The sequence below is a fragment of the Erythrolamprus reginae genome, chromosome 1, assembly GCF_031021105.1.
Source record: "Erythrolamprus reginae isolate rEryReg1 chromosome 1, rEryReg1.hap1, whole genome shotgun sequence".
Lineage (NCBI taxonomy): Eukaryota > Metazoa > Chordata > Lepidosauria > Squamata > Dipsadidae > Erythrolamprus > Erythrolamprus reginae.
In genome coordinates, this window is record NC_091950.1 from 183,475,121 (window position 1) to 183,495,414 (window position 20,294).

General features: G+C 40.1%; 1 protein-coding gene across 2 annotated transcripts in view; it reads left to right on the forward strand.

The window, feature by feature from the left end:
* Window positions 1-20,294, forward strand: part of PSMD14 (proteasome 26S subunit, non-ATPase 14) — a 77,992-nt gene that overhangs the window by 47,017 nt on the left and 10,681 nt on the right. For both annotated transcript variants that reach the window (XM_070731640.1, XM_070731641.1), the window contains exon 9: window positions 19,783-19,890. In XM_070731640.1, the coding sequence (XP_070587741.1) occupies window positions 19,783-19,890 (108 nt within the window). The remainder of the gene's footprint in view (window positions 1-19,782; window positions 19,891-20,294) is intronic.

Sequence of the window (20,294 nt, forward strand, 5' to 3'; positions counted from 1 at the left end):
CTTCGCCACCCGCTATGGCCATTTTGAATTCACTGTCATGCCTTTTGCACTTACCAATGCCCCTGCAGTATTCCAACATTTTATGAATGAGATCTTTAAAGACTTTATTGACATAAATCTTGGTAAACGGAGGAGGCTGGGAGGAATGCATGAGGAATGTAATTAAGAGAGATAACGGGAGAAAAAGGAATATGCTAGTATGAACTGCATGTTTAATACAGAGGAGAAGAGAGTAAAGATGGAGTTTCTTTGTTTATGAAATATTAAGAGTTATTTGTAATTGCTAAAGTTCTACCAGAAACCAGAACAGTACTTGTAAATAATTTTTATATTTGTTGTTCTGCAGTGAATGTTTCCCATTTTAAAATCTTTTAATCTTAGTTATTTTGATGAAATAATTGCCTTATTTGGATAAATATTCAAAATTGTACACACCTGAAAAGATCACATTTTTTAAAAACCCACAGTGCTGATTCTCTGAACTTTGTGCATTACAATGAACAAGTACAGTGGTACTTCGATACTTGTTATTGGTTCTGGGAAGCACACTAAAAACCAGAAATGATAAGTACCAACAAAATTTGTTTTGGCTGGAAAGGGTAACAAGTTAAAAGATAACTGATATAAACAAATTCTAGCTTGCACCTCAAGTACCAAACAAACAAGTACTAGAACAAAATTTTCACATCAAAATATATTGAGTACCAAATCTGACAAGTTTCAAAGCAGTTGAGTACCAAGATACCACAGTAATTGATTCAGATCTGTAATGAAGGAAAGAACAACCCCAAATATGTGACTGAATGGTTTGGAACTAATTTACATAGCTTTAAGTAAGTTATCTCCATTTCTATTTCCAGTAGCATTAAAAGGATGTCTAGTAGGAAACAGAAAGATTGCAAAAAGTACATTCTTTATTTGTTTTTTTAAAGCATTTATATGGCTTCACAACTTATATGACTCTGGGCAGCATACGAAAGAAAAAGAAAGAAAATCCAACAATGTAGAAGAAACAGAACGTTAAAATCAAATAGTACATTGAAAACATGGCTAAATCTATGGTCACTGAGGATTCTATTAATTCTGATCCAAAAGGACCTTTGTTAGATCAAAATTGTAGCCTACCTATTTTAAACTGTACTAATTAGAGTGTATTAAAACCTGACCTGAATTAAAGCTAATTTCAGTATCACAATTTGGCTCTGAACGATTTCTCTAATACATAGGATTTTTAGGTACACAAGTAGATGAAAATAGTAATACAATTGGCTGTCTAAATAAAATTTCAGAAAATCAGCAGCTAACATCAGTAATCATATCCATCGACCCAGAATTAGCCAAAGATGCAAACAGATATTTATTATTTATTAATTGGATTTGTATGCCGCCCCTCTCTGAGGTCTCGAGGCGGCTTACAACATATAAAAAGAAACAATAAAATACAACAGGCTAAATTCAAATAATTAAAACTAAGTAAACTACTCTTAAGTAAATTATTAAAAATCAATAATACCCATTTGAACAAAAAACATACATAACATTTGTCGGCCAGGGGGCTAAGGTCTAATTGCCCCAAGCCTGGCAGCATAAATGAGTCTTAAGACTCTTACAGAAGGTGAGGAGGCTGGGGGCAGTGTGACTCTCTGGGAGGAGCTGATTCCAGAGAGCTGGAGCTCCCACAGAGAAGGCTCTTTTCCTAAGCCCCGCCAAGTGACATTGTCTAGTTGACAGGACCTGGAGAAGGCCGACTCTGTGGGCCCTAACCAGTCGCTGGCAGGAGGCAGTCCCACAAGTAATCTGGCCCGATGCCACATAGGGATTTATAGGTCATATTACCCAGCATTTTGAATTGTGTCTGGAAACCAATCAGCAGCCAATGCAGTCCCCAGAGTGTTGGAGAAACATGGACACACATTTTAGATGATTTGCAGTTTCCGAAAACTCTTCATAGGTAGCCCCATGTAGAAAGCATTGCAGTAGTCAAATCAGATACACTTGTGACAAGGGGATACAAATTTGAATATGTTGATGATTTGGCCATTGTAGTACTAAAAAAACCCACATAGAAGTGACAGGCAATCTCCTGTCCAAAAATCTTAACATATTGGAAAAATTCTTCACTGATTGGAAACTTACTCCTAGCACTAGCGAAACAAAAACTAGGTGCTTCAAACTTAAAAACAAACTAGCATTTGAAGCCCCTAAGTTCTACTTCAGCAACTTACTACCCTATAACACCTATCCAAAGTATTTTGGAATAACATTGGACCAGATTCTCAACTATAAGATATGACTTGAGAATATGGTGGCAAAAATCAATACTAGAACAACATAGTTCAACAATTATGTAGAACTAAATGGGGAGCTTCAGCTGCCATTCTCAGGTCATCAGCACTAGGGCTGATCTACTTCACAGCAGAATACTGTGCCCATTTGGCTTTACAGCTGCTATGCTAGTAAGATAAATGACAAACTCCATAACACCACTCTGGATGTATTAAAACCACTCTGATAATCTCACTTCTTGTTTTGAGCCATATAGCATTCCCAGCTTTATGAAGACAAGATGCACTAGTGAGAGAATACAAAAAATTATAAACAATTCCTACCTACCATGCTGATCTTCCTCATTTATTAGGCAGAAGACTTAAATCCAGGAAGCTCACAACATTTGCCCAACAACGTTAATATTGATTCCCAATGAGTTGTTGAATGTCCAGACATAGGAAGACATATAAATTACTCCACAAAAAAATAGGATACAATGGAATAGAATACAATAGCACAGAAGCTGACAGGGACCTTGGAGATCTTCTAGTCTAGCCCCTACTCAAGCAAGAGCACCTATACCATTTCTGACAAGTGACTAGTCTCTTCTTAAAAACCTCCATTGATGGAGCACCCACGATTTCTGAAGGGAAGCTGTTCCACTGATTAATTGTCCTTACTGTTAAGAAGTTTCTCCTTAATTCCAGGTTGCCTCTCTTTTTGATCAGTTTCCAACCATTATTTCTTGTCCTGGCCTCTGATGCTTTGGAGAATAATTTGATTCCCTCTTACTGAATAGGATTTGTACTTTACACGTTATCGGCCAGGACTCACTGTGTGAATGTGGCATAGTATTCTCCCCTGAGGATCCCATGTCAAACTATAGGTCCCATCATGACAGGTTGTAAGCTGAGGGCATTTACCAGTCCAGTATCTGATTTTTAAAAAATAATAAATGGTGATGCGTGTCATTGATTAGATGGCCTAGACATTGGTATTTGAACATAGATCCTTTTAACATTTTTATTTTATTGGTTTTTTTACTAATCTAGGTAAGATATATATTGCTCATCTATGTTTGATATATCATACATGTAGTAGTAATAGTAGTAGGAGTAGTAATAATAATAATAATAATAATAATAATCATCATCATCAAAGAATCATGAAAGCAGTCCACAGCAGACTCGATCTAATAATAAAATACACCAAGACAGAAATACCCAGAATCATGGATCTTATCAACCTATGTCTAACCACTTACCGTACTTCCAATTTGATGGACAAATATATCAACAAAACAAAGGGACACCCCTATGATTACTGTTTTCAAGACTCATAACAGAGACCATAATGCAATGTCTGGACTTAATAGCACTCCCATAAATATAACTCAAAATATGGATCCAATATGTAGATGACACCTTCGTCATAATAAAAAAAAAGGTCCAGCTAGAGCAGTGATTTTCAACCTTTTTTGAGCCGCGGCACATTTTTTACATTTATGAAACCCTGGGGCACATTGAGCAGTGGGGGGGGGGGCGCTAAAAAAGTTTGGACAAAACAACTCTCTCTCTCTCTCTTCCTCCCCTTCACTCTATTTCTTTCTCCCTCCCTCTTCCTCTCCCTTCCTTCCTCTTTCTCTCTCTATCTCTCCATCCCTCTTTCTTTCTCTTCCTTCCTTCCTCTCTTTTTTGCTCTCTTTCTCTCTCCCTCCCTACCTCCCTCTATGTCTTTCTCTCTCTCTCCTTCCCTCCCTCTCTTTCTCTCTCTCTCTTGCTTTCTTTCTCTCTCTTGCTCTCTCTCTCTCTTTCTTTCTCTTGTTTTTTTCTCTCTCTTTCTTTCTTTCTCTCTCTCTTGCTTTCTTTCTCTCTGAGCTTCGTGGCACACCTGACCATGTCTCGCGGCACACTGGTTGAAAAACACTGAGCTAGAGGACACCCTGCAACCATTAACATCATCTTCAAAGGTATAAAATTCAACAAGGGAAGAAGAAAACAACACACTATCCTTCCTGAATATCCTTATCTGCAGAGATAGCAATGGCAACACAGGTTTCTTGAAAACCACCCACACCCACCAAGTGCTCCACTACCAAAGTGACAACTCAACCTCCTCCAAGAGAAGCTGTGTAAGAACACTATTTAGACTAGCATAAACATACTGCAACAACTCTGAACATCAGAAAAAAGAAAGAAGAAAGTAGATCATCTATTCAGCAACAAAATGGATATTCACACACCTTGATCAAAATGTTTCCTGACCACTTAATGCAATATAACACAACCAGCGCAACTGTGAAAGGCATAATACTGCCATACATTTAAAAAAATCTCAAAATCGATTAACAGACTATTCTGCATAGTGGGTGGAGCTAACCTCCAAGAATGGGATGAGACTGACTCTTTCAAATTGTGTTTCTTCATCCTCCTGCCTTAATTCCCCCTCTTTAACTCAGTCCTTGGCCTGAACAGGATACAAGTTTTCTTGCTCCCATTCTTCAGAGGTTTTCTTCCATCAGTCATTGTGTTTTACACTGAGTTCTCCCCAGCTGACTGGTTTGACATCGCAGTCATCATCGAAGGCCATTGCATTAACAGGGTTTTCCCTTCATTTTGGCCTTGGGAGCTTCACTCCGCTTTTCTTTGTCCTGCTCCAATTGAGGAGGTGTGGTCTTGCCCGAGCAGCATTGTCATCACTAGCTGTCTCAATTTGAGCCTCAGTTTGAGCCTCAGTGGCGCAGTGGTTAAAGTCCAGTACTGCAAGCTACTTCTGCTGATCACCAGCTGCCAGCAGTTTGGCAGATCAAATCTCAGTAGGCTCAAAGTTGACTCAGCCTTCCATCCTTCCAAGGTTGGTAAAATGAGGATCCAGATTGTTGGGGGCAATATACTTACTCTCTGTAAACCACTTAGAGAGGGCTGTAAAGCAATGTGAAGCAGTGTATAAGTCTAAATGCGAAAATGCTATTGCCTGTTGTCACTGGAGCTGTCATGCCCGTGTGACCAATAGCCAGAAGATTTTTCACGCTCTCTTACCACTCAGCCAGGGGGTGACAGCACGACCTGCTTTTTGCCACAGTGGATTGCAGCTGGCTGTCACTTGCCCTCTGGCATAGGGGTCTTTGCCCCACAGGCCAATATTGCTGCCTGCTTCTTGGCCGCCTGTTCTTTTGCTGCCACCTTTGCTGCCGACCTCTTCTGGCAAGCCCGCCTGGTTCTGTCTGTCTCCCTAGCACATATTTGAATGGCTCAATTCAGGCCACAGTAGCTGCCTCATCAATTGGGGACTCAGTGGGGAGGCAGCCATCTTTTCACTACTGGAGGCTGTTCTGTAAGACGGTGGCCATTTTGACAGCAATATGACTGTCTGGCTGTAATAGTGACCATTTTGTATCACCTGGGACAGGTGTCGGCCATATTGAATGCCGCAATGGTCATTTTAAATCTACTTTGTCCTCTTTGAAAGCGGTGGCCATTTTGACAATGAAGCATGGCAGAGGCAAGAAAAAGCAAGCATAGAAGTCATTCAAACAAGAGGCAGAATACAGTGCCAGGAGCCTAAATTTCAGAGACCTCTCCTGTCATGCTGGGCCTTCCTCCTGCAGGGGGCAGTCCCCCCACCTGCATTCCTCTGACGGCCAGATAAGGTCTCCAGGGCCACCCAGAGGGATGAGGCTTGCAGGGCCAAAGCACTGGACAAGTTTCACGCCAGGTCCAGTCACGACAATCAGGTTCCTAGTTGTGGGCCCTCCTCAGCAGCTAGGAGAGACCTGGATGGTGGCCAGGCTAAGGTGGCATCTATTCATCCATTGGAAACCATGTTATTGGACAATCTAAATCTGAACATTGCCGATAAGGAGATTTGGGAGGCTTCGCCCCGTTATAAGATTTATAGGATTTTGGCCGCACAGACCACTGCAACCTTTACTCTGACAGCCATTGGGCTTGCCGCCCCGTTGCCTATAGCAATGCTTGACCCAAATGTGCAAGCATTGATTGCAGCTGCAATCAAGCAAGGTATTGAGGTGGGTCTTCAACAGAGAGACAGGCTGACGGTCCCCGTCAGCCAGACCACTGGCCCTTCTGCCTTGGGGTGTGATGACTGCAGAGTTTGGTCTTATGGCCACTATTCCCTGGACCAATTGCTGGGGTCTCGCTCTGATGTGGAGGAGGGCAAAATTGACCTCGACCTTTCTGATGATGGCTCGCTCGCCTTTTCAAGTCACTTTTGTTTAAGGTGAGGAATGCTGCCAAGGACCTCTGTTTGAGTAGACCACTTTGAAGACATGGAAAATCCCGCAGGCAGAGTCATCACTATGCCAGGGCTTGAATAGGGCGCCCTAAGGCGTCGCAATGTCCCAGACAGTGCCATACAGATTCTCCTGGCCTCTAGGAGGCTGTCCACAGAAAATTTATTTGCCCATTTGCTCCTGGTGCTCTCAGGTAGGGTATTACCCTATTGATCTGTCCATCACAAACGTCCTCGAATTCTTACAGCATGGCCTTACCAAGGGTCTTTCCCCCAACATGCTTTGGTGCCAGGTGGTGGTTCTTTCTCTTGTTTTGTCCTGCAGCTGTCTGGACACTCATTATCTCATCACTCTATGCTGCGCAGGTTCTTGAAAAGGGCTGTAAATTTGTGTCCTCCTGTCATCCATCAGTACCCAATGTGGGACCTCTAAAAGGTTCTCTTCTCACTGATGAGTGCCCGTACGAGCCATTGAAAACCACTTCACTTTGCCACCTCACCTGTAAGGTGCCTTTTTTAGTGGTGATCACCTCTTGCCCAGAGGATCTCTGAGCCTGCTGCCTTGTCTGTAAAAAGGAATCTCTGTATATTTCATTCTGATTGAGTGGTCCTCCAATTGGACCCCACATTTGTCCCAAAAATAAATACTTATTTTCACAGAGTCCAGGAAATTGCCCTTCCCAATTTTTGCCCCAATCGTTTGCACTCTTTAGAGAAACAGTGACACAAACTTTATGTTAAAAGGGTCCTAAAAATTACTTCAAATGCACTTCCTTCTTGCACAGAACAGAGGCGCTTTTCATCTCCTCTCAACCCACTTCCTTAGAACCCAAGGCGTCGTCTTCCACCATGGGACACTGGCTTCATAGCGTCATTGCGAAGGCTTATGACCTGCATTCATTGCCCCAACCAACAAGAGTGACTGTGCACTCTATGTGTAGCACTGCAACAACAGCAGTATAGTCCACTCAAGCATCTATCGAGGAGGTCTGCCAGGTGGCGACTTGGGCTTCACCAACTCCATTTATCCACCATTACAAAATTAACGTTTTTGCCTTGGCTGAGGCAGCATTTGGCCACAAAGTTCTCCAACATGTGGTGTCACAAACTGGGGACTCCAACTAGACTTAGCCCTCCTAACAGACAGATTGCTTTGATATATCCCATTCTTGGAGGTTAGCTCCACCTGCTATGGAGAAGGGGCATTAGTCTTAACTTGATATGCCTCTTCTCTCAGGGTGGAGCTAACCTCCTATCCCACCCAAAGTTAGTCTGGTCTAGTCTTTGAAACAACAAACTGTTTTCTTCTATATTTTTTGACCTGGGAGTTACACACCGAGTCTTTCCATTGTCTTTCATCAAAGAGGGAGAATTAATGCAGGAGGATGAAGAAACACAATTGACAGACTCAGTCCTCATTGACTAAAGGGACTGTGTCACCCCTTTCTTGGGGGTTAGCTCCTCCCCATGAGAAGAAGTGTATCAGGTAACACCAACCCACCTTATAAGCACAGCATAGCATAGAAATCAACTAAACTTGTCCAAAACATCCTAAAGAAATAAAAAAATCCAACAGCTCCAGGGGAAAAAACAACAGGAATCTTATACAACCTACAGTACAAGCAACGGCCACTACATAAGACAAACAGGCAGAAGATTTGTGCATACATGAACATCAACTAGTAATCAGAAGATATGATGAAAATTTCTTAATTTCACAATAATGGACATACTCAACCATAGTTCCAACTGGGGAACTGGCCATCCTAGACCAAACCAAGTACAAAAATGTGAGAGATTTCCTGGAAGCCATGCAGTTTGACAAATTGGCCATCGGTGTCATGTAGACATAAACAACATCTAGATACCATTCAGAACACCCCATCACCAGCAATCAACATCCAGATGAGCAGAGATTACCACCAAGATTAACGTTAAAGCAACAATCGCAAACAATATCCCAATCAAGCGACTGTTGAACAAGTAACAGTAAGTATCCCATTCAAAGAACTACCAAGCCCACTCCCACTGACACTGACAGGGCAGGCCACAGGAGTGTCAAACATGCATTGTCACGGCGGTGTCACATGATGTATCGTAACTTCCCCCCCTTCGCTAAACTGGGCATGTGCATGGCCGTGTGTGACACAGCCAGCTCACAGGCTGGGAGTTTAACATTCCTGCATTAGAATTTAAAATGAGAGCAAGCCCCACTCCCAAGATTATGTTAACTAATTGGGTAATGAACCATCTACATAGCAAACACCAAGGAGTCCTCATTTCGATCCTACAAATATTCTCCTCTTATCAAAATCAGTGAGTTGCCTATTTTTAAAAACTGAGAAGAGAATCTGATGTTAGTTCACCCCCTCATTATATAGTACCACACTGGATGAATTTAGAATAGTGAGCAAGGAGTGCAGCTAGTCCTCAACTTATTGTGTTGACATTTTGTTAAGTGATTTTTGCCTCAATTTTGCCTTCCTTGCTACAGTTGTTAAATGAATCACTGCAGTTAAGTTGTTAAGTGAATCTGGTTTCCCCATTGACTTTGCATTTCAGAAGGTCGCAAAAGTAGATCACATCACCCTGAAACACTGCAACAGTCATAAATGTGAGTCAGTTGTCAAGCAGCCAAGTGTAAACTATGTGACCGTGGGGATGTTGAAATGGTTATGTTTGAAAAATGGTCATAACTCACTTTTTTCAGTGCTGTTGTAACTTTGAACAGTCTCTAAGCGAACAATTGTAAGTCGAGGACTATCTGTAATTCAATTTCTACAACATTCACCAATGATTAAGTTGCTTGGGGAATTCTGGGGGTAGGGAAACTCACTTTACAGAACATTGATTCATAAATAGTTAGGAGATTGAATCTGTTTATTGATATCTAACTGGGAGATATCAATTTCAAGGATATTTTTTACTAAGAACTTCAGCTGAATGATAGTAAGTACTAGCTAGCATTTGTAACTCTGTGCAACTATACAACCATGTTTTACCTCTCATGGTTAGTCCATATTCTGGGAAAAAACACAGTAGATATGGATCCACAGTTAGACTCTTATTCCCTCCATACCTTCACATGTTCAGTTTAAGCTGTGGTTTGCCATGTTTGAATCAGTGGATATTCTGAAACATATCCAGAAATTATACTTGGCTGGTTTCTGATTCTCCATCTGGAATGTAGGCTCTAATAAGCTTGACATCATGGTGAACTTTGGTTAGTACTAAACAAGCAATAGAGAAAAAAATGTGTACTGTGTTAGCGTGTGGAGGGGGATGGAGGCTAAAGAAATGTATGAGTTTGCAGCTCATTTGCAGTTGGAAGTTCATTTCTCTTCCATTTTTATCTCATTGGGTTTTTTTCTGTTTAATAATTATTTCATAGATAAAATATACATGTACAGTATATGGCATACAAATAATAATTGCATGCTTGGGTTTTTTATTGCCTTCTTAGCTGTGCGTAGTTATATTAGATAGTTGAATAAAAGTTCCAAATAGAATGCTTCATTAAACATAGAGAAACTTGGTGCTGAAAGTGGTTTTTTTTAATGCAGTAACACTCAATTTGGTATACTTCAGAGCAGGCAGTTATTTTTGCTTGTTAAATTGCAAGGGTTATTTTAGTTTATTTTCCTTTTCTAAATGAAAAAGTTTTTTGAGTACACTTTTCATTTAATAGTATTAATTTTTAAATGCCTTTTACCATGGGAGATGTAGAATAATCCATCTCTATTTGGTAAGACATAAAGCTTGGAAACTTGCGGGGGGGTTTGCTTTTGGGGTTACAAATGCATGTCTTTGCTTGTCAAACTAAATGTATTATTCTGTAGCTGCCTCTCCATTCTGGATATTCAGGTTGCATAGTAAACCTAACCAAAGCAACTAAATCCTCCAAGGATAAAGAAAGAAAATGTATGCACTCCTAGGAATCTTTTTTTTCAGAGTTAAAATTGACATTTTTATAAATAATTACCATGTGTAAGACCTCAAAACTCACAATCACAGCAATTCGGTGGTATGCACTTGGCATGAGTCAATTTCTGTTCTTAGTGCTTTTCATTGGAAATGGCATAAAAGTAAGATTTCTCTGAATTTTTTATGCTGTGGGCTTAGAGGGGACCCAAGATGTTCTTTGGTCACGGTTGCTTAAGTGTGCACACCAGCATAAATATCAAAGTGGTCATAAACCTCAGCTGTACTTCAAGGGTCATAGTTCCTTTTAATTTTTCAAAGAATCTAGAAACTAAGCAGTCGATAACAGTTCAGTTGCAGGTGATAAAGGAGACTTTAGATGGGACATTACTTCTCCTTCCACACCTAGCAGTAGTTACATTATAGCCTTTACACAGGATTTCTTAAACAAAGTTGTTTTCTTATAAACGTGCATGAACAATGGCTGGATGCTTGAATTGCAAAGCACCTTAATGCATTTTTTAAAGATAGCTTCTATTTGCCATGGGGCTTCAGGGACATTTTCTGAAAATACAGCTATGTCAGAAAGGGCTTCAGTTCTAACAAACAGTGCTAAGTTCACTGATTGCAGTCCAACACTTAAGATATTACACCCATATTAGGAGCTTGTTATCCCCCTTCTCCCCACCTCTCCAAAGTACCGTAGTGATATGTCAAGATATTTAAGAAGTAGATATATGAAGGTATATAGTCACTTGTCAATTGTAATACCTCTGGAAAAAGCTCAACTCTAACAAATAAATGCATTGTGGATTTTTAAGTAATAACAATATTTAGTATATAATCCAGAAACTGTGTCCAGAGATGGATTTATATATAATACTAGGATGTTTTGGTGGAAAAGTTACTAGAAGAGCTGTTTGAAAACCATATTTTGATAAAGGCAAATGATGGTGTGTAGATTATTGATCTGAAAGTAAGACAGAAAGTATTTTATTTATTTATTCATTAGATTTGTATTAGATTTGTATTTCTGGATAGTGATGATTTGTAAGAAACAGATGTAAATTAAAAATGTGGTTTTGATTTTTTTTAAAATGTCGTTTCTAAATATTGGGTATACTACTTGCAGTCATTGCAATTACTAAAGAATCTATGCTTTTTAATTCCATGCATCCTACAAACTAATTATATTTACAAGGTCAGAATGAATGCATGTTTTCAGAAAAAAATATAGGGTTATATAAATGTGTCTTCTCTTTGGCTGTTATATCACAGTTTGTTGATCTGGAGTATAATGTGTACAATTCACAAATTTGTCTGATCACCGAAAGTGGTGTGTGATTGTGTTTATTTTACTAACCAGTATATTCACAGCAATCACTTCCAAATATCTCTCCAGTAAAGATGTGTTAATTACAAAACAGACAAGGTCTTCTATTATATTAAAGCTACTAACAAGAAGACAGCAGGAATCACACATGTAAATAGCATCATCAACCCCTATTTTAGTCCTCTGTTTTGATCTGTGAGTTGCGCATAGACCAAAGGTGCTATTAAAGACTCACTGTATGAAATAGGCAGCATTATATGAACAAAATTTATTCAACAAGAAAACAGACCTTTAACATGAATTTAACAAGCCTGAGAAATTATAAACTATCATATGCTGCAGATTCATGCAGTGATAATAAACAAAAAAATAAAAGTAAGAGGTTTCCTTAAGCTAGCCAAACCGCTAATGGTTTTGTTATAAGCTGTCTACTGTTGAAGTGACCTCTGCAAAGTCTCAAGGCACTTGCACCAGGCAGAATTAAATCGTCCAGTTGGTGAGAAGACTCGCAGGAGCAGATATCATGTAATAATAAAAAGCTACCTTAATCTATACCCTTTTCCCCACCATGGCATTAGAGGAAGCTCTTTATTTCCTCATCTTTGAAAGAAGTAATTTTGCATTAAGCCTTTAGGCTGCATTTTAATGCACTTGCAAATCTTTGTGGTCAAAGGAAGCTAAGATTTTAATACAGTCAGATGCTAACAAAATTAAAGCAGTACTAATTTATTTTCCCTCAATTGACCCTGTGATCCAACTGTCTGTGTAAATTTCTTTTGCAGACTGTAAGGTTACTACATTGCTATGTGCTTTGCAGAGAACTTCAAAGTACACAAACCTAGGGAAGGCTTAAGCTACAACATATATCCAAGAGCTCACCAGGGCTTTATCCTTGAGTCTTACTGTAGCATAATTAACACCTCCTTCATCCATTGCTCATTAGTGTACTGGACATTAATGAGCTTATTTATTCTCATACGATTCTCTAAAGAAGGAACTTATTTGTTCTTACTGTGCAAAAAAAGCAATTATAAGATAGCTTAGAAATCAAAATGTAGGGTGTGTTGCTGCATTTATGCTTTTTATTGCGTCCCAGATCTAATTTTAGGCTGCAGGTTGTTCAGCATGTTAGTTTTCCCTAAGACAGTTGCTATAGTGATTGCAGTGAATTCCTTTAATCTTGGTGTAGTTAAAATGTTCCTTCTTATGGGTTGAATTGATGCTGTTAAGTAGAAGCAAAATGTCACTCAAGTCATACTTTTGTCCAGTAGTTTGTAAAAAAAATCAATAAGAATACAATAAGGAATTAAAGTACAGTAACATTTTCTAGTGTAAGCCAATAAGCACATCATCTTCCACCCAAATATATACCTACTGATCAAAAATATAATGAAATAAATAGATGCAGTAATATTGGTATTTAGAACTGTTAGTCCATATTCTATACACAATAAAAAATTTAAAACTCGAATGTATCTAGTCTGTTCTGAAACAGTTTTCTCCTTGAAATTCCACTGCAGAACACTAGATGGCTGAATGCATTTTCTTAGAAAGATGATTAAAAATGACCTTGTAAAAACGGGCCACTGTAATCCCAGCACACTTGCGAAACTGATGCATGGCCACTTATTTAGCATCCATTCAAATAGCTCATAGTGAAAAGTGCATATGGAGCTCAAATCTTGAGTAGAAACAATTCCCTTATAAAACACTGCTATCTTGGATAGGTTCCACGTTTTCTAGTGGAGCAGTCAGTTCTAATCCATTCTAGGAACGTAAGTGTTAGTAGTATTCCAAAATACAAAGCACCTTATGATTCTGATACAGTGCCAAGTAATTGTATCTTCCCCCTCTGAGTAAATTCTTTATTTGTGTCATTTCTTATCGAGTAAATCTCTAGAGGACTACAGTGTAGGATATTTAGTTCTGTTTTTGCTTACTTTTAATTTATACTCCTTTGTGGTTGGGCATTTGCAGGTGTTCAAAAATTAGAACATATGGCTGAAATGCTGCTTCAGGAGTTTGGGAGAGTTATAAGACTCAATCCATACACTACAAAAACACTCCTGTCTGTTTTGGAATCTTCAGTTAGCCAAACAGTGCCTCACAACGCAAAAAGTTTTAAATCAGGGTACCTCAAATGTGCTAACTAAAAAATGCATATAAAATCTGGGACCCATTACTCTCATGGCATTGAAATATTAATAATCTTCGGACCAGTTGTATTTGCAAACGTATGGTCATTACAGCGTTGCTGATAATAATCATGATTTCTGACACTCCCTGCCAGCTTCCAATAAGCAAAGTCAGTGAGGAAGCCAACAGGAAATCAGTAGGAATACAATGACAGTATTTTTGTACTATAAATTTAATCCCCTCTTTATTTGGGCAATAGTTTTGTTTGTGACAATAACCATAAATACATTTCTTGAAATGGGACATGGAGTGCAAGTGGTATACAAAAGTGGTCATGAGACAGCAATAGGCAGAGCATCTGGTTACAGTGTTCCCTCGATTTGCGCGGGTTCGAACTTCGCGAAAAGTCTATACCACGGTTTTTCAAAAATATTAATTAAAAAATACTTTGTGGGTGTTTTCCCTATACGTTTTTCCCCACCCAATGACGTCATATGTCATTGCCAAACGTTCGTCTGCCTTTAATAAATATATTTTTCAATAAACTTTAATAAATAAACATGGTGAGTAATAATCTAAATGGTTGCTAAGGGAATAGGAAATTGCAATTTAGGGGTTTAAAGTGTTAAGGGAAGGCTTGTGATACTGTTCATAGCCAAAAATAGCGTATTTACTTCCGCATCTCTACTTCACGGAAATTCGACTTTCGCGGGCAGTCTCGGAATACATCCCCTGCGAAAATCGAGGGAACACTGTACAGTAAGACCTCACCTATTGCGGGTGTTACGTTCCAGACCCGGCCGTGGTAGGTGAAATCCGCGATGGGGAATTTATCCTCTTTCCCACCAGCTCCGGATGCCTGGAGGCGAGCAACGGCTAACCTTTCCTCCCCACTACTACTTACTCTGCGCCTGAGGAAAAGAAGGGGAAGGGGGCAAAAGAATCACGGCCCCCGAGCATTCCCGACCCACTGCTGTTCTTTGCAGCAGTTCGGCCAAACGTTGTCTTTTTTGCCTTGCCCTGGCTGGAAAGTCCCTGGTGAGCTGCCCCGGCTGGTTCTTTTTTTCTCTCTCTCTCTTTTTTTTTTCCCCTTCACCCACCCAGCACTTCCTCTTCCGCCCTCGAGCCCAGTCTGGAAATCCCCGCCGCGTCGCGTTCCTTTCTTTGCTCGCGCTCGCTCGTTCGCGCGCTGCCAGGAGCTCTTTCTACAACCCCAAGCACACCGCCGCTGCCGCCAACCACTAAGCGCGCCTCCAAAGACTGCCTTCTCGGCACTGGTGAGGCGGGTTGAACGAGGGGACGGGCCTCTGCCGGAGCTCAGTCCCCGCCCCACTCATCATTCGGGAGTCCCGCTGGAATTATTCTAGCGCTTGTTTGTGTGGTGAAATGATTCAAATGAAGCTTCTCTCTGAGCATGAGCTGAGCACTTGTCCTGCCCTTCCAAACTTCTAAGCGCCGTATCTGTGCCAACGCTGACTTCAAAACCTGCGATGAAGTGAAGCCGCGGTAGGTGAAGCGCGATATAGTGAGGGACTACTGTACTACATAAAGACATCAATCTCTACCTTTAAGGAACTATTGCTAAGGAGAATCAAGAATCCATTCACACATTGCAGAATCAGGGTCTAAGCAAATTTCTTAGAGAGGGAGGGGGCAGGAGCCTTAAAATTATGATTAGATGATCTGTAAAAAAATACCACATAAATTATGCTTACTCCCCCCCACCCCCACCCAGGCTCTCTCTGCACATGTTAATGTTACTAAGTATAATGTTACTAAATGCCAAAGTTGCTTGAAAACAGAAACACTGTTTAATATAGACCTAGGACAGTGATGGGCAACCTTTTGAGCTTGGTGTGTCAAAATTCACCAAAAAACTGAGCATAACTCGGGTGGTGTGTCACCTTGAGAAAAAAACTGGGCGGCATAGAAGTATATTTATATATATATATATAGGTAGGTAGGTATGTATGTAGGTAGGTAGATAGACAGATAAACAAACAAAAAATAAATATAAATATAAATAAATAACAAATCCCTTCTTTTTTATTAAAAGAAATTAATAATAAAACAAAACCAAACTCTATTACTATTAAAACTCTCTCTCTCTCTCTTCCTATCTTCTCTCTCTCACTCTTTCTTTCTCTCTCTCTCTCCCTTCCTTTCTTTCCTTCTCTCTTCCTTCCACTTTTTTCTCTTTCTCTCTTTTCCTTCCTTCCCCTCTTCCCCTCCCTCTCTTTCTCCCTCTCTCCCTTCATATTTATCTCTTCCTTCCTTCCTCTCTTCCTCCCTTTCTCTCTCCCTCTCGTTCACTTTTCTCTCTTTGGCGAACCCCCAAACTGTTCAGATTCAAGAAAAAGCTTATCAAGGGGGGTGGGGGGTTGTAAAAATCTAGTTATGAGCCACCAAAGGAGGAAGCAAATGGCGCGACGTCCACGCAGGGTTTTTTTTCAGACTCTCTTTTTTGCGAGCCCAGCATGATTTTTTAAAATTACAAATTAATAACCCGGTAAGGGTTTACCTTAGCACCGTCTCCTGTAACACCGTTCTGGAGGGCGAGCAGGGAGCAGAGGGGCGAGGGCGAGGGGTCCAGACCCTGAAATAGGCCTGCAACCCCTCCCCTCGCTCCCAGCGGCCCCTGCGAGCCAACCACCGTTCATGGTGGGCTCCGATGCTTGGCGCCGCGCCAATCAGCTGGGAGGCGGCGCCCCCCCGCAGCTGAAACTGACGTCCGGCCGGGGCGATTCTTCCCCCGGCTGGACAGGCATGCTTGTGCTGCCAAAGGCAGCATGTGGGCGAGCCTCCGCTCCGCGCAGGCACGCCCAGCTGGGAGGCGGTGTTCTCGCCCCTCCCAGCCATCGCAAATATCGGCCGGGCGAAAATTGCCCGGCCTCTTAATTAAGGGGAGAGGAAAAATAATAATAATAATAATAATAATAATAATTGTGGTTGCAATTGCACTCCTTAAAGCTCCGTTTCTCCGGCGGCCGCGTGTCACCGAAAATGGCTACGCGTGTCAGTGCTGACACGCGTGTCATAGATTCGCCATCACTGACCTAGGAGTAAGGAATAAGGGTGGTACAGTACTGTAGGATTTGTGAGGAAAAAAAGTAGGATGGATATATACCTATTTCTGAGGTTTTCTTAATTCTAGAACAAGTTAGAAAATTTTTAATTTTTAATTAATTTGTTCTACCCCATGGGGGCGTGTCTGTTGCTGAAATTCCATATTTTAATGAGAGCCATGTTGATTAAATTAGTGTGAGAAAATAAACTTCCTATGTCTTCAGAGTGTTATGTAAATGCATTCCTAGTCCTATAATGGAAATGTCAGTGCTTCATCTTAGGGATTTAGCATCTTTATACCACTAAAGCCTAGTACAGTGATGGTGAACCTTTATGGCACCCAGTGCCTAAACAGGAACATGCATCCATATGCACGCACTGGAGAACCAGAAACCTAAAGACCAGCTGGCCAAAGTGCACATGCCTGTTTTTTGGCTTTTTTTCCAGCCATTTTTCAGGCCGTTTTCACCGCTAGTTTTTGGACGTTTTCAGGCTGTTTTCTGATGCTCCAGCACCCACGAAGACCAACAGGCCGGCAAGCAGGTGCACACTGGAAACCAAAAGAGTTTTTACTCTAATGGGGTGATTAAAACTTCGTTTTAATCATTGCTTGTTGAATAAATAGTATGCCTAGCTTGCAAACAATCGTCAGATTCATATAACATGCTAACCTAAAACAAATTAGCTACAGCATGGCTTAGTGCAATGTGCATCTCAGATGTTAGTCTATTGTTTTCATCATTAGTAACCAGCAGTGGGCTACAAGCCGGAACGCTAAATCGCACATGCCTAAACACGGGCGCACCTGTGGCTCCGTGCATGATTTTGCTACCTCCACAGGTGCGGAAGCAAAATTGCGCTGGCCCCGCAAGAATTTACAGACCACCGCGGCGAGGACAATTTAGCGTTCCGCTCATAGCCCACCGCTGTTGGTAACCATATTAAAATGTACAGATTGAAAATGGTGTGAACTAAAATATGAAGACCATGTGAACTCTAATTTAAAAGCAAGATCATTACAACAACAGAGATTTCAGTTTATTTCATTTGTTCAGTGCTTAAAGCAACTCTTGAGTTCAGGATTCCCATTCAACTGTCTTGTTTATTGAGCAGTAAAATGTGTAGATGATGCATATGTTCTATCTCTGGAGCATTAATATATTGGATTTGGCTGTCTTGCCTTTGTGAAAAAGCACAATGATTATAAATTATCTGACATCATTTTTGCGTAACATTTATGCATTTATCTGGTACTTCTGGTGCAAAAGAGATACAGAAGATAGCTTAAGTTCTTATCTGCTGTGTGCCCATCAGAATAAACTATAATAAGAGCCAAACAGTTTTGTAGTTGCATAATTATTTTTGGTTGGTGGTCACAAATTTGTTTGGTTTTTTTAAACCTTCATTTATTTTAGTCTTAGAGATCTTATTGAATGCTGTTGAGCCTCCAACATCTTCCTTGTGCTTCCCTTTGGGTAACGATAGATCACTGTCTCTCATTGTGCCGCTATTTTGTATAGAAGCAGCATTTGGAGTCAAATGCTGCTTCTGTACAGAAATATCGTATATGTAGAGAAATGATTGCTGTTCTTGGACGTTTCATCAAATGCAAATGCATGCATATTTACTGAAAACCACTGTTAAGTTTCTACGGTTGAAATTTATAGCCATGTACATTCACTGTATATCATTGTGCAGGACTGTTGTACAGTGGAGAGAATGCCTTTCCCAAAGGCACCTATGTGAAGCAGAGCACAGGATCATCTTAAACAACACAGACATGTATAGATTCTTAAAATGTTTTTAGAATTTTGAGAGTAAATTGAGAAATGGCTCACCTCTGTATGAGTAATACTCTAGTTCAGAGGTTCTCAAACCTTTTCAAGCTACATAACTGTTAGCTTAAGAGGAAAAAAAATGCCACTTTCAATCAAAAGGCAAAGTTTTAGTGACATAAAATTGACTCATTTGAGTGAACTCCCCCCCCCCCATCATTAGTCTCTCACAGGGCCCATTAAGATTTAGAGTACCATAGAGCATGGTTTGAAAAACTCCTTTCCAGTCTTTAATCTGTACTGCTCCACATTCTATCTTTCTTAGAGTTGGGGAACCATTTGTGGCATTTTACAGAATTAAAAAGAAGTCATAAAGTTTTGAAAGTTACCAGCTGTATTATTATCATTGTGACCTTATTTTTGTTTGCCTTGTTTTTCTGTTCTCTTTTACTCTTGGCCATGACACTGACAAGGTCATCATAATCCATCCGACAATGTGTAGCCTCTTTCTTACTTGCAGGAAATAAAAAGCATCTGACTAGGAGGGAATACATGGGGCAAGTTCCTTGCTGGCTATAATTTTGTTGTCATTTCAAGTGTTCCGTTAGTATAATTGATGTGACACGACTGGGCTTTACACAGAGTCCCTTAGCTTGTGCTCAGTTTCAGAGTTAGTCTCCCTATTATTCAATTTGAGTAGAGAAGATGTTTTTAAAGTTACATTGTGTATATATATGTATGTATGTATGTAAACATAACCATCAAAAGCTGGTAAGAGAGCATGAAACTTAATTTATTTTCTCTCATCACCTTGAAAAATGTAGTAATTGGTGTCCTCTTGCAATACTAAACTGAGTTGGTGTGCTGATGGCAGAGCCAGCAGGCGGTTCTTTTTTATTAATATTATAATTAAATAATTTTCTGGAAAAAGACCAAAAACAGATGTGACTTGATTGTGATGTCTCTGCTGTTCCTTGGTGCAATCACTTGCATTTTCTTCAGAGAATTGACTTTTCTGTCTTGTTTTTACAGGTTGTTATCGATGCCTTTAGATTAATCAATGCTAATATGATGGTCTTAGGACATGAACCAAGACAAACAACTTCAAATCTGGGTCACTTAAATAAGCCATCTATCCAGGTATTTAATATTAATGTATTTACTTTGAATGTAGCTTAAAATCTGTGTGTCCCTGAATAACAGGCACATACAAAATTTAATTTGACAAAGATTTGGATCTAGTGATTACTTCTTAATTTCTTAATAATTTCAGATTGCATGAAGATTTTAGTAATACATACTACAGTTCTTTTACAGTTGCTGTGTCCTGATAAAATGTGCTTTTTAAAAAAAATAGTCTGCAGATTTCCCCCCCTAAACTGTTCATATCATTTTATATGCATATTTGTGACTATTACATGAAGGGGAAGGCAGTGCCTTATTGATGTTTATGGGTTCTGTTACTCTTCACCTTAATTTTCCTTATGGATACAGAGGTCACTGAGGCAGTTTAGATTATTTCTTGGAAAACCAGATACTGATTG